Source organism: Lithobates pipiens, unplaced genomic scaffold (genome assembly GCF_037356315.1).
Source record: "Lithobates pipiens isolate NorthernLeopardFrog02 unplaced genomic scaffold, aLitPip1_a1.2 Scaffold_13, whole genome shotgun sequence".
NCBI lineage: Eukaryota > Metazoa > Chordata > Amphibia > Anura > Ranidae > Lithobates > Lithobates pipiens.
Genome location: NW_027507718.1, coordinates 71,952,354 through 71,965,894, shown reverse-complemented (window position 1 = coordinate 71,965,894; position 13,541 = coordinate 71,952,354). Strand labels below are relative to the sequence as shown.

Genomic DNA, 13,541 nt, shown 5'->3' with positions numbered 1-13,541 from the left:
CGGGAGGCATGCGATGCGGGAACCCGCCGCGCATTCGTGGCGTTCCCACATCGCTCCAGTGTGAACCCAGCCTAATAAGCGATCGTTTTTCTGATCGCTGTATTAGTGTCACAGGTGACGCTAGTTAGGCAGGTAGGTATTTAGGTTCGCTGCAGCTTTTTATAGCGCCAGGGACCCCCATATACTACCGCATAAAGCCCCCTGATTGCCCCCTAGTTAACCCTTTCACCAGTGATCACCATATAACTGTTACAGGTGACGCTGGTTGGTTAGTTATTTTTTTATAGTTTCAGGGCACCCGCCATTTATTACCTAGTCTCACTAGTGTACCCCTAAATTTAGGGGTGTCTACTTTCCAAAATGGGGTCATTTGGGGGGGGTTTGTGCCATCTTGGCATTTTATGGCCTTCAAAACTGTAACGCCCTTAGAAAGCCTGAAGGCGGTGCTTGGTTTTCGGGGCCCCGTACGCGGCTAGGCTCCCAAAAAGTCCCACATATGTAGTATCCCCGTACTCAGGAGAAGCAGCAGAATTTATTTTGGGGTGTCATTTCACATATGCCCATGGCATGCATGAGCAATATATCATTTAGTGACAACTTTGTTAAAAAAAAAAAAAAAAAAAAAAAAGTTTGTAATTTTCCCGCAACTTGTGGCAAAATATAAAATATTCCATGAACTCAACATGCCTCTCAGCAAATAGCTTGGGGTGTCTACTTTCTAAAATGGGGTCATTTGTGGGGGTTTTGTGCCATCTTGGCATTTTATGGCCTTCAAAACTGTAATAGGTAGTGAGAAGTGAACTCAAAAATTTACGCCCTTAGAAAGCCTGAAGGCGGTGCTTGGTTTTCGGGGCCCCGTACGCGGCTAGGCTCCCAAAAAGTCCCACATATGTGGTATCCCCATACTCAGGAGAAGCAGCAGAATTTATTTTGGGGTGTCATTTCACATACGCCCATAGCATGTGTGAGCAATATATCATTTAGTGACAACTTTGTGTAAAAAAAAAAAAAAAATTTTTTTTTTTGTCATTATTCAATCGCTTGAGGCAAAAAAATAAAATATTCAATGGGCTCAACATGCCTCTTATCAATTTCCTTAGGGGGTCTACTTTCCAAAATGGGGTCATTTGGGGGGGTTTTGTACTGCCCTGCCATTTTAGCACCTCAAGAAATGAGATAGGCAGTCGTAAACTAAAAGCTGCGTAAATTCCAGAAAACGTACCTTAGTTTGTAGATGTGACAACTTTTGCGCAAACCAATAAATATACAATTATTGACTTTTTTTTTACCAAAGACATGTGGCTGAATACATTTTGGCCTAAATGTATGACTAAAATTGAGTTTATTGGATTTTTCTAATAACAAAAAGTAGAAAATATCATTTTTTTTCAAAATTTGCGGTCTTTTTACGTTTATATCGCAAAAAATAAAAATCGCAGAGGCAATCAAATACCATCAAAAGAAAGCTCTATTTGTGGGAAGAAAAGGACGCAAATTTTGTTTGGGTACAACATTGCATGACCGCGCAATTACCAGTTAAAGCAGCGCAGTGCCAAAGTGTAAAAAGACCTCTGGTCATTTACCAGCAAAATGGTCCGGTCTGAAAGTGGTTAATCATACTCTAAGCTGATGACCCCACACCCCCCTTACCAATACTTACCAATGAACACCACCAGAGTTTCCATCGCTGAACCCCCCCCCAAATGAACGGCAAACAGCCAGAGTATGGCATGGGAGCCGAGGGGGAGAAGATGAACACGGGTACCTCCAAGGGGTATGCCAGACGGCAATATTTTAGCAATTTCAAGAGTGCTGCATCCCACTGAAAGGCTTTTTACAATTTTTGACTGAGTCAGTTAAATCTCTCTCTTTTGGCCCATTTTGGCTGAGGAAAATAATTTACTGAATTATGCGCACCATGATATAGTGTTGATCTTCTTAGGCCACACCCTCCCTTATTACACACAAACACATCACTTAATATGCTTAAATACAATAAGCATTCAAGTTTATACAGCTTGGAGTTGGACAAAATGCATAAAAATTAGGATTTGGTCAAAATACTCAGTTGTAAACCTGTGCACACAGTGTATGACGGTATCATTAACCACTTCCCGACTGGCGCACGACTATGTATGTCGGCAGAATGGCACGGGCAGGCAAATTGGCGTACAGGTACGTCCATTTGTAATTGCCGCCCTGCCATTGCGTGCCGGTCGGGACCCCCGTGAGTTCGGTCGCGGGTCCTGCGGACTCGATCGCTGCAGTGATGCCCATGATCGTCTCGCGGAGAGGCTGAACGGGGAGATGCCAATGTAAACAGCATCTCCCCGTTCTTCCTAGCAACAAGTTACACTGATCTCTGCTCCCTGTGATTGGAACAGAGGTCAGTATTCGCTAACACACAGCCCAGCCCCCCACAGTTAGTAACACGCCCCTAGGACACACTTAACCCCTACACTGCCACTGGTTAACCCCTTCACTGCCAGTGTCATTTACACAGGAATCAGTGCATTTGTATAGCACTGATTGCTGTATAAATGACAATGGTTCCAAAAATGTCCGCTGTGTCCTCCATAATGTCTGTCACAATAAAAATCGCTGATCGGCACCATTACTTGTAAAGAAAAAAAAATGTTTAACCACTTCAGGACCGCCGTATTGCCAATGTACGTCAGCACAATGGCACAGGCAGGCACAATCACGTAGATGTACGTGATTGCCTTCCAGCGGGTGGGGGGTCCAATCGGACCCCCTCCCGTTGGATACGACGGTCCGGTTCCCTCCAGGAGCGCTCCGTGATGAGGGGATGGCCGTTCGTTTTCGGCCACCCCCTCTGGATCGCTCCTGGCCAATGAGAAGCTTCCTCCCACTGTGTATTGTTTACACAGGAAGGAGGAAGTGATGTCATTCTCCTCGGGGCGGTCTTTTTGACCGGACTACGAGGAGAAGACTAAAAGTAAGTGTGCACCAACACTACACTGACATGTAGGTACACACAGGCACACAAACCCCCCCCCCCGATCCCCCCTCCCCCCCCCCAGTCACAGTGTCACTGATTGCATTGATCATTTCTTTACTGATCAATGCATTCAGTGTCAGTTGTGACAGTAAAAACTGTCAGGACAGTTAGTGTTAGGTCCAGGGTAGCCCCCTATCACCCCCCAATAAAGATTTAACCTCCTGATTGCCCCTAGAGTTAACCCTTTCACCCCCTTTTGCCAGTGTCACTAAGCGATCATTTTTCTGATCGCTGCATGTGTCGCTAGGTAGCTAGTTATTTTTTTAGGTTCACCGCCAGGTTTTTATATCGCTAGGTACCCCGATATACTACCCAATAATGTTTTTAACCCCCTGATTGCCGCTAGTTAACCCTTTCACCTCCTTTTGCCATTGTCACTAAGCGATCATTTTTCTGATCGCTGCATGTGTCGCTAGGTAGCTAGTTATTTTTTTAGGTTCACCGCCAGGTTTTTATAGCGCTAGGTACCCCGATATACTACCCAATAATGGTTTTAACCCCCTGATTGCTGCTAGTTAACCCTTTCACCCCCTTTCACCAGCGATCACAGTATAAGTGTCACTGGTGACGGTGGTTAGCCAGTTAGTTATTTAGGTTCCCCGTCAGGTTTTTATATAGCGCCAGGGACCCCCATATACTACCTAATAAAAATTTGAACCCCCTGATTGCCCCTAGTTAACCCTTTCACCACTGATCACCGTATAAGAGTTACGGGTGACTCTGGTTAGTTTGTTTTTTATAGCATCAGGGCACCCACCATTTATTACCCAATAAAGGTTTAACCCCCTGATCACCCGGCGGGTGATATCAATTAGGTTTTAGGGTCAGGGTCTGCGTCGCCCCAGGCAGCGCTAGGTTAGTGCCAGTACCGCTAACACCCACACGCAAAGCATACACCTCCCGTAGTGCTATAGAATCTGAACAGATCAATATCTGATCTGATCAGATCTATACTAGCGTCCCCAGCAGTTTAGGGTTCCAAAAAAACGCATTGTTAGCGGGATCAGCCCAGATACCTGCTAGCACCTGCGTTTTGCCCCTCTGCCCAGCCCACCCAAGTGCAGTATTGATCGATCACTGTCACTTACAAAACACTAAACGCATAACTGCAGCGATCGCAGAGTCAGGCCTGATCCCTGCCATCGCTAACAGATTTTTTGGTAGCATTTTATATTTAAATCCGGAAGGCAGTGCTTGGTTTTCGGGGTCCCGTACGTGGCTAGGCTCCCAAAAAGTCCCCCACATGTGGTATCCCCGTACTCGGGAGAAGCAGCAGAATTTATTTTGGGGTGTAATTTGACTTCTGCCCATAGCATGTGTGAGCAATATATCATTTAGTGACAACTTTGTGCAAAAAAAAAAAAAGTTTGTAATCTTCCCGCAACTTTTGGCAAAATATAAAATATTCCATGGACTCAACATGCCTCTCAGTAAATAGCTTGGGGTGTCTACTTTCCAAAATGGGGTCATTTGGGGGGGTTTTGTGCTATTTTGGCATTTTATGGCCTTCGAAACTGTGATGGGTAGTGAGGAGTTAAATCAAAAATTTGCACCCTTAGAAATCCTGAAGGTGGTGATTGGTTTTCGGGGTGCCGTGCGCGACTAGACTCCCAAAAAGTCCCACACATGTGGTATCCCCATACTCGGGAGAAGTAGCGGAATATATTTTGGGGTGCAATTCCACATATAACTATGGCATGTGTGAGCAATATATCATTTAGTGACAACTTTTTGTAAAAAAAATTTTTTTTTTTTTTTTTTTGTCATTACTCAATCCCTTAGGACAAAAAAAATAAATATTCAATGGGCTCAACATACCCATCAGCAATTTCCTTGGGGTGTCTACTTTCCAAAATGGGGTCATTTGGGGGGGATTTGTACTGCCCTGCCATTTTAGCACCTCAAGAAATGAGATCGGCAGTCATAAATTAAAAGCTGTGTAAATTCCAGAAAATGTACTCTAGTTTGTAGACGCTATAACTTTTGCGCAAACCAAAAAATATACGCTTATTGACATTTTTTTTACTAAAGACATGTGGCTGAATAAATTTTGCCCTCAATGTATGACTAAAATTTAGTTTATTCGATTTTTCTTATAACAAAAAGAAGAAAATATCTTTTTTTTTCAAAATTTTCGCTCTTTTTCCATTTATATCGCAAAAAAAAAAAATCGCAGAGGCAATCAAATACCATCAAAAGAAAGCTCTATTTGTGGGAAGAAAAGGACGCAAATTTCGTTTGGGTGCAATATTGCATGACCGCGCAATTACCAGTTAAAGCAGCGCAGTGCGAAATTGGAAAAAGACCTCTGGTCCTTAAGGTGTTTATTGGTCCGGGGCTGAAGTGGTTAATAAAAATGCCATAAAACTATCCCCTATATTGTAAACTCTATACATTTTGCACAACAACCAATAATTGCTTATTGCGATTTTACCAAAAATATGTAGAAGAATACATATCGGCCTAAACTGAGGGAAAAAAAAGGTTTTTTTTTTTAATATATTTTTGGGGGATATTTATTATAGTAAAAAAGAATGCTTTTTTTTTTTTTTTTTTTTTTTTTTTTTTTTTCAAAATTGTCGCTCTATTTTTGTTTATAGCGCAAAAAAAAAAATGCAGGGGTGATCAAATGCCACCAAAAGAAAGCTCTATTTGTGGGGAAAAAAAGACGTCAATTTTGTTTGGGAGCCACACCGCACAACCATGCAATTGTCAGTTAAAGCAACGCAGTGCTGTATTGCAAAAAGTGGTCTGGTCTTAATCCAGCAAAATGGTCCGGTCTGAAAGTAGTTAATGCTGACCTTTTACTCACTTTTTTATTAATTACTTCTCATATATACCAGGAGGCTTTGGGTCTATGTGGCACATGTAAGAACAGGAACATACAGCCTGTTTTAAAGTAGAACTGTGGGCAAAACTTAATTTTTGATGGAGTAAGGAAAGGCTATAACCCTGTCAGATATTTATTTATTTATTTTCCATCCTTCATTGCTGAGATTTTCCTTCCCTTTCTGTCCCATTGCCAAATAGGAAGTGAGAGGAAATCCCTGCATATTAAGGGAATGCCTTAGATTCCCCCAGGTCACCAGAACTATTGTTACCATTGGAAGTATTCCCCTCTATTACTTTTCTGGGGACAACCCAAAATGTGGGATTTTCTTTTACTTTCACTTTCAATGATAATGGTAAACAGAACAAATAGAGAATGGGAATGTCCCTAAAAGGAGCATTGTAAGCCGTAAAAACCAACAAGCCTTCCAATCCCTCTCCACTCTATCCAAAACCATAAAAAAAAAAAAAAGTTTTACCTTTTTTAGTTGTACTTTAAGGGTGAAATTCCTCTTTTAACTTTCAATGTCCATTAGTTATATGGAGAAAAAACACCATTGTGTGTGTGTGTGTGTGTGTGTGTGTGTGTGTGTGTGTGTGTTTTTTTTTAAATTTTTTTATTATTGTACTGCCATTCACCCATCCGTTCACTGTTATCCTAATTTAGGATTGCTTTGTTCAGTTGAAAATAAAGTGGCAGCATTTACTGTGAAAGGTTATAAAAATAATGAATTGCAGATTTTTGGCATTTTTATGACTTGTTTGCTTTTAAGGCTTGATTTTGTGTAAAGGCACTTTGCAGAGATTTGTTTTTAATTTTGGCGTGTAGGACAGTAAGTTAGGAGGTGTTACAGAGCGGTGAAAAGCTGGTCATAAACATAGAGCCTTTTTGTTTGAAAGATGAGCAATAAAAAACATCTCTTGTTGCCCGTGGAAACCAGTCCACTTACAAAAGCTTTTTGTGACATACAAGTTGGAACGCAAAACCCAAGTTCTAATTTGGTTGCCTTGGCAAAAAAAATGCATTTTCTTGTGGCATACGTATGAAAAGTGTGTTTTTCAGAATGGTGATGCTTGACCTAGTCACTTTCTTATGGGTTGCACAATGACTTAATATATGAATGATTCAAGATGCTTCTGGCCACCGGTTGGAGGATCTAGGACAGGGTAGGCAACCTTTCTTGATTACTAGTGTTTTAGGCACTAAAAACCAGTGCAGGCCACTTCCTTGCCTCTTTCCTGCACTTCTCTAATAAATCATGGCTATATTCTGCTTAGCTTGCATGTTTCGTAAATGCTCTGCCATGCTTTGGCCTTTTTGCCTGAAGGAGAGTCATACAGTGCATGTACACCCAGCCACCCTTCAGTATGACCAGTGGACAAACATTGGTTGCTTTAAGATAAAATAAAAATAATTTTTAATGAATTGTGGAGATTAAGCTGATTTTATTTTTTCTATTTTTTTATTTTCAGAGCTCTAAGAGGGACTGGAGGCCACTGGAAGAGCATAGTTGTACTGACATCCCATGGCTACTATTGTTTATACTGTTCTGTATTGGCATGGTGAGTAGTGTTTTCCATTTTTAACAGGTAACATTTTTATAGAGTTTCATAATGGCGTACAATACACCCACGACATTCATCTTTCATTTAGAGCTTTCCAGATTCAGTAGAATTGCAACTATGTTGTTAAGTCAGTCTTACTTTGGAAGACAATGATACATACAGTATCTCAATAAATGTAAAGGTTTATAGCCTTATTTCTTGTACTATAAAAGCTACCATATGTGCAATATTTATAAATAAGCTTTCATGTTCTTCGTGTTTATTTTTATTTTTTTAAAGAGTTTTCTCCTCCTATATAGGCGTAGTCAAGGAAAATTACAGGTACTATATCCAAAAAAGCATCCAGTTGGGTAGAGTATTGTTGAGCTTTAATTGATTAAATTCTATTAATTTCCATCTAACATAATGCTTCAAGGTCACAATTCCTTGTATGGTCCAGACCTGTGAATTCAGTATCAATCTGATGTTAAAAAGGGTAGGATTTTCCTAGAAATGCGTAAGCAGAGAGAAATGGTGTTGGATGGGATACTTCCTCCTAGAGTTATTCCTTACTGTAAGGGTTGTTTGCCTCTAAAAGGCAGATTATTAAGTGCTACATACACACCTAGAAGGGCCATCTTAAGGGTCAACTCAGGGTTGTCTGCGGGCTGGGAAAACCTTTTAGAACTTCTGCCTAACAATAATAATTTGAAATTAGGAAGAGCCCATTCAAGGGAAAGGGGTAGTTGTAGGGCTTCTCTTTCAAGTTTGGGTATCTTCCAGCCCACACAAAGGAAAGGGCAACCCCATCAAGTTTGTCAAAAGTTTTTGGTATTGAGGTGGGTTGTCTGCTAAAAGACGTATAGAAACTTTGGTAAGAAAACCATTTTTAATAAGGTTGACTGCCCACATGGTTTAATGGGAGGGATTTCCAGCAGCCACATCTCTGGGACAACTGTTTTAAGTAGATGGAGGATTTTGATTATTCTCAAGGTTGTCAGATGAATTGCCTTCAAACCTCATCACAAAATATTTGAACCCATTACAACAGGTGGAAGAGCAGCATATTCGTGTCCTCCCTTTTTTTTTATTTTTTTTTATTTTATTTTTTTTGGTTGTGAAGAGCTGGGTGAGAATAACAGGGATTTATCCCTATTCATTTTAACCCCTGAGAAGGAAACAAATTCAGGGCTGAATACAGGGAACTGGCCATATCCCCAAGTCCACATACGAGGTTAGTTCATTTTACTGAATCTGCATTATTCTGTATAGGGTGTTTCAGAATATAGCTAGCTGAATTTGCAATTTGGAGAATACCGATTTTTAAGACGGTTTGCTCCCTTGCTAATAAAAAATTGTCATATATTTTTTTTCCCCCTGCTCAAATATCCTCTGTCTGGTGTAGCAGTTTTTTAAAAAAATTTTTTGTGGTGGAAGTACATTGGAGGGCAGTGTTTCTCTGTACACTGTTTGTAAAGAATCATAGGTTTGTGGTTCTTGAGTCTTCACACCCTAGAGTCCTTTCTTTCTAGGGTGTGGACTTCAATTTCCTTGCTCTCTTTATCAGTCTGCAACTTTTGCCTAACCTCACCTACAGTTGGCTAATATTGACCTTGTATTCCTCCCACACCACCCTTATTGGGGCAGTCAGATTTAGGAATCCAGTATTTAGCGATAGCCTGTCAAATATGCGATTTGACTCCTTTGTCAGATATCCGGTTTAGGAACAGTCTTCCCAACCCTTTTCTACTTGCAGCAATATTGAGGCATGATCAGAGATTCCCCTTGGCAAGATAGAGATCGGAGGGGTCCTTCCACTGCCATAGATCTGTGAGGTAGTATACCTTAGCCCACCTAGAGAGGTCATCTATCGTCAGAGGTCAGCCTATCCAACCCAGGGTTAGTTGTCATGGTAAAGTGACCCATTATAATTATTGGTATTATTGATAGAGTAGGCAGCAATTAACATTTTTAATGTGTGTAATCCATTAGTTAAGGCTGGTGGGGGCAGGTATAGTCTCACCACCATACATTTAATAACCACATGACGGATAACATTTAATTTCTCCAGGTCTAGCCTGGGGTCCAACAGCCTAAAGGCCAGAGACAAACATGAAAAAATTTCTGACACCGAGAAAAAAAGGTGACAGGGAGGGACTTCCAGCTGATTGACAACCTCAACTCTGTTACTGTATGCTTTGTGTGTGTGCGTGGGGGGGGGGGGGGTTGTCCCTCCCCTCCCCTCCCCTCCCCTCCTCTCCCCTCCTCTACCCTCTACCCTCCCCTCCACTCCTCTACCCTACCCTCCCCTCCTATCCCCTTCAATCAGCTGCCAGAGCTCTCCTAATGGGGAAAATGTAGTCCTTGTATTCCAAGAAATATTTGAGATAAATGTGAAAACCTTTTAATCCCTAGGACTGGTGGCCTGTTCAGCCCAGAAATAATCATACAATGCAAATAGATTGAACAGATCTTGAAATGAAACACCACCTACTATAATTTGTGCAATAGCTGAGAAGCTGCAGATCATCAAAAACAATGAACTGAACAGAAGTAACATAATACCCCACCTTACCCATCCAAACTAGGGTAGGTTTAAATCCCAAACATAACCAGTTGCACAAGGCCAACTGAAGGGCGCACAATGTGCATAAAGCACTGAGATCTTCTTGTTTCTTTTTCCCAGCTTTTACAGTGCTCAGCGGCCCCGTGCCTTGTTGTCTTGAGACGCTTTTTGGCTTGTGCATCTCTTCTTAAACTTTTTTGTATTACCTCTGGTAACGGTGAGCTTATTTAAGGCTCCATTCACACAAGTTGCATAAAAGTCAGCTCAAAATAGTTCATGAACTACTTTGAAGTCGCTGCAACTTTAAGTTGTACGTTAATGAATGGCTATCATTGGAAAACATGGGGAAAACCTTGTCATGCAACTTTGATGTCCAAAGTTATCTGACAAGTCACACAAGTGTGAATGGAGCCTAAGAGGAAAGCAGAGAGACTACATAGAGGGGAAGAAGGACCCAAAGGATCCAAGGAGATTGCAATTAAGAATGGGGAAAATTGCCCTACAAGGATCTACAAAAAACAGCAGCTGGCAATACCAATTAGACCAAAATTGTAAATGTAGTTTCTGTGAATAAAATTTCACTAATGTGTGTACATATTGAGATTAATACCGTAGATCAGAACCTATAGTTAATAACCTAAAGAGATCATAAAAGTCCCATGGTGATCAATGTGAAGATCATTTATAGTGACTCTTTCATCCTTTCCACACACCAGTGTTATACCACCACCTTGGGTAAAAGAGTGAACGGACTCTTATTAATAGAGTCACATGTGCTTGTATGTGTATACATTCATCTGGTGACTGTCCACAAGCTGAAAATCTACATGGTTACTTACACTAGTGTCTCATGTGACCTGACAAGACCTCCCATAGGTACATAGAAAAAGAGCCAAGGACAACTACATAGCGTAGAACCCTTTAAAACACTATTTATTAAAAGTTATAACCACTCGCATACACATACTGTTCACTGAATCCAAGGGGACTAAGTGGAGAAAAAGCAATATCTACAGGGCCTTGAAAAAGTAATCGTACCCCTTAAAATTTTCCACATGTTGCCATGTTGCAACCCAAAACGTGAATGTATTTTATGTGATAGACCAACACAAAGTGGCACATAATTGTGAAGTGGAAGGAAAATGTATAAATGGTTTTCAAAATGTTTTACAAATATCTGAGAAGTGTGGCGTGTATTTGTATTCAGCCCCCTTACTCTGATACCCCTAACTAAAATCTAGTGGAACCAATTGCCTTCAGAAGTCTCCTAATCAGTAAATAGAGTTCACCTGTATGTAATTTAATCTCAGTATAAATACTGCTGCTCTGCGAAGCCCTCAAAGGTTTGTTGGAGAACCTTAGTGAACTAAAAGAATCATAAAGGCCAAGGAACACGCCAGACAGGTCAGGGAGAAAGTTGTGGAGAAGTTTAACCACTTTCAGACCGGACCATTTTGCTGGTCAAAGACCAGACCACTTTTTGCGATTTTGGCACTGCGTCGCTTTAACTGACAATTGCGCGGTCGTGCGACGTGGCTCCCAAACAAAATTGACGTCCTTTTTTCCCCACAAATAGAGCTTTCTTTTGGTGGTATTTGATCACCCCTGCGTTTTTTTTTTTTGCGCTATAAACAAAAATAGAGCGTAAATTTTGAAAAAAACGCATTATTTTTTACTTTTTGTTATAATAAATATCCCCCAAAAATATATAAAAAAAACATTTTTTTTCCCTCAGTTTAGGCCGATACGTATTCTTCTACATATTTTTGGTAAAAAAAATCGCAATAAGCGATTTATTAATTGGTTTGCGCAAAAGTTATAGCGTTTACAAAATAGCGATAGTTTTATAGCATTTTTATTAAAAAAATTTTTTTTTTTTTTACTAGTAATGGCGGCGATCAGCGATTTTTATTGTGACTGCGACATTGTGGGGGACCCATCGGACATTTTTCACACATTTTTGGGACCATTGTCATTTATACAGTAATCACTGCTATATAAATGCAGTGATTCCTGTGTAAATGACACTGGCAGTGAAAGGGTTAAGTGTTCCTAGAGGTGTGTTACTAACTGTGGGGGGGTTGGGCTTTCATTTAGTGAACACTGATCTCTGCTCCAATCACATGGAGCAGAGATCAGCGTCACTAGTTGCTAGGCAGAATGGAGAAATGTTGTTTACAACGGCATTTCTTCATTCGGCCGCTCCGTGAGATGATCGCGGGGATGCCCACGGCGATCGAGTCCGCGCGTCCCGCGACCGGACTCACGGAGGTCCCGACCAGCGCGGGAGCGCACCGCCGCCGGCGCGCTCCCGATGGCAGGGCGGCAAATTTAAAGGGACGTACATGTACGCCCATTTGCCTGCCTGTGCCATTCTGTCGACGTACATCGTCGTGCGCTGGTCGGCAAGTGGTTAAACCAGGTTAGGTTAAAAAAATAAATAAAAAATCCCAAGCTTTGAACATCTCACGGAGCACTGTTCAATCCATCATCTGAAAATGGATAGAGTATGGCACAACTGCAAACCTACCAAGACATGAAAGAAGCAGCAAAGAGGCCCATGGTAACTATGGAGGAGCTGCAGAGGTTCACAGCTCAGGTGGGAGAATCTGTCCACAGGACAACTATTAGTCATGCACTCCACAAATCATGCCTTTATGGAAGAGTGGCAAGAAGAAAGCCATTGTTGAAAGAACGCCATAAGAAGGAAGTCCCATTTAGTGTGCGAGAAGCCATTTGGGGGACACAGCAAACCTGTAGAAGAAGGTGCTCTGGTCAGATGAGACCAAAATGTAACATTATGGCCTAAAAGCAAAACGCTATGTGTTGCAGAAAACTAACACTACATATCATCCCGAGCACACCATCCCCATCGTGAAACATGATGGTGACAGTATCCTGTTGTGGGAATGCTTTTCTTCAGCAGGGACAGGGAAGCTGGTCAGAGTTGATGGGAAGATAGATGGAGCGAAATACAGGACAATCGTAGAAGAAAACCTGTTGCTGTCTGCCAAAGACTTGAGACCGGAACGGAGGTTCGCCTTCCAGCAGGACAATGACCATAAACCTACAACAAGAGCTACAATGGAATTGCATATTCATGTGTTAGAATGGCCCAGCCAAAGTGCAGACCTGAATCCAATTGAGAATCTGTGGCAAGATTTGGAAATTGCTGTTCAGAGGCTCTCTACCCAATCTAACAGAGCTTGAACTATTCTTCAAAGAATGGAAAAGTCACTCTCTAGATGTGAAAAACTGGTAGAGACATCGCTAAAAAGACACAGCTGTAATTGCAGTGAAAGGTGGTTCTACAGAGTTACTCGTGAGGGCTGAATACAAATGCACGCCACACTTTTCTGATATTTATTTGTAAATAATTTTGAAAAACATTTTACATTTTCCTTCCACTTCACAATTATGTGCCACTTTGTGTTGGTCCATCACATAAAATACATTTACATTTTTTAGTTGTAACATGAGAAAATCTGGAAAATTTCAAGGGGTGTGAATACTTTTTTCAAGGCACTGTAGTAGAGACTCAAAACAAATCCAGGGATAACACTAAAAACTGGTTTCAAA

The 13,541-nt window shown here is 41.3% G+C and overlaps 1 protein-coding gene across 1 annotated transcript in view; it reads left to right on the top strand.

Annotated features, from left to right (window-relative positions):
• SLC44A1 (solute carrier family 44 member 1) overlaps nt 1–13,541 on the top strand; it is a 277,051-nt gene that overhangs the window by 41,790 nt on the left and 221,720 nt on the right. The window contains exon 2 of the mRNA XM_077475185.1: nt 7,325–7,414. Within this exon, the coding sequence (XP_077331311.1) occupies nt 7,325–7,414 (90 nt within the window). The remainder of the gene's footprint in view (nt 1–7,324; nt 7,415–13,541) is intronic.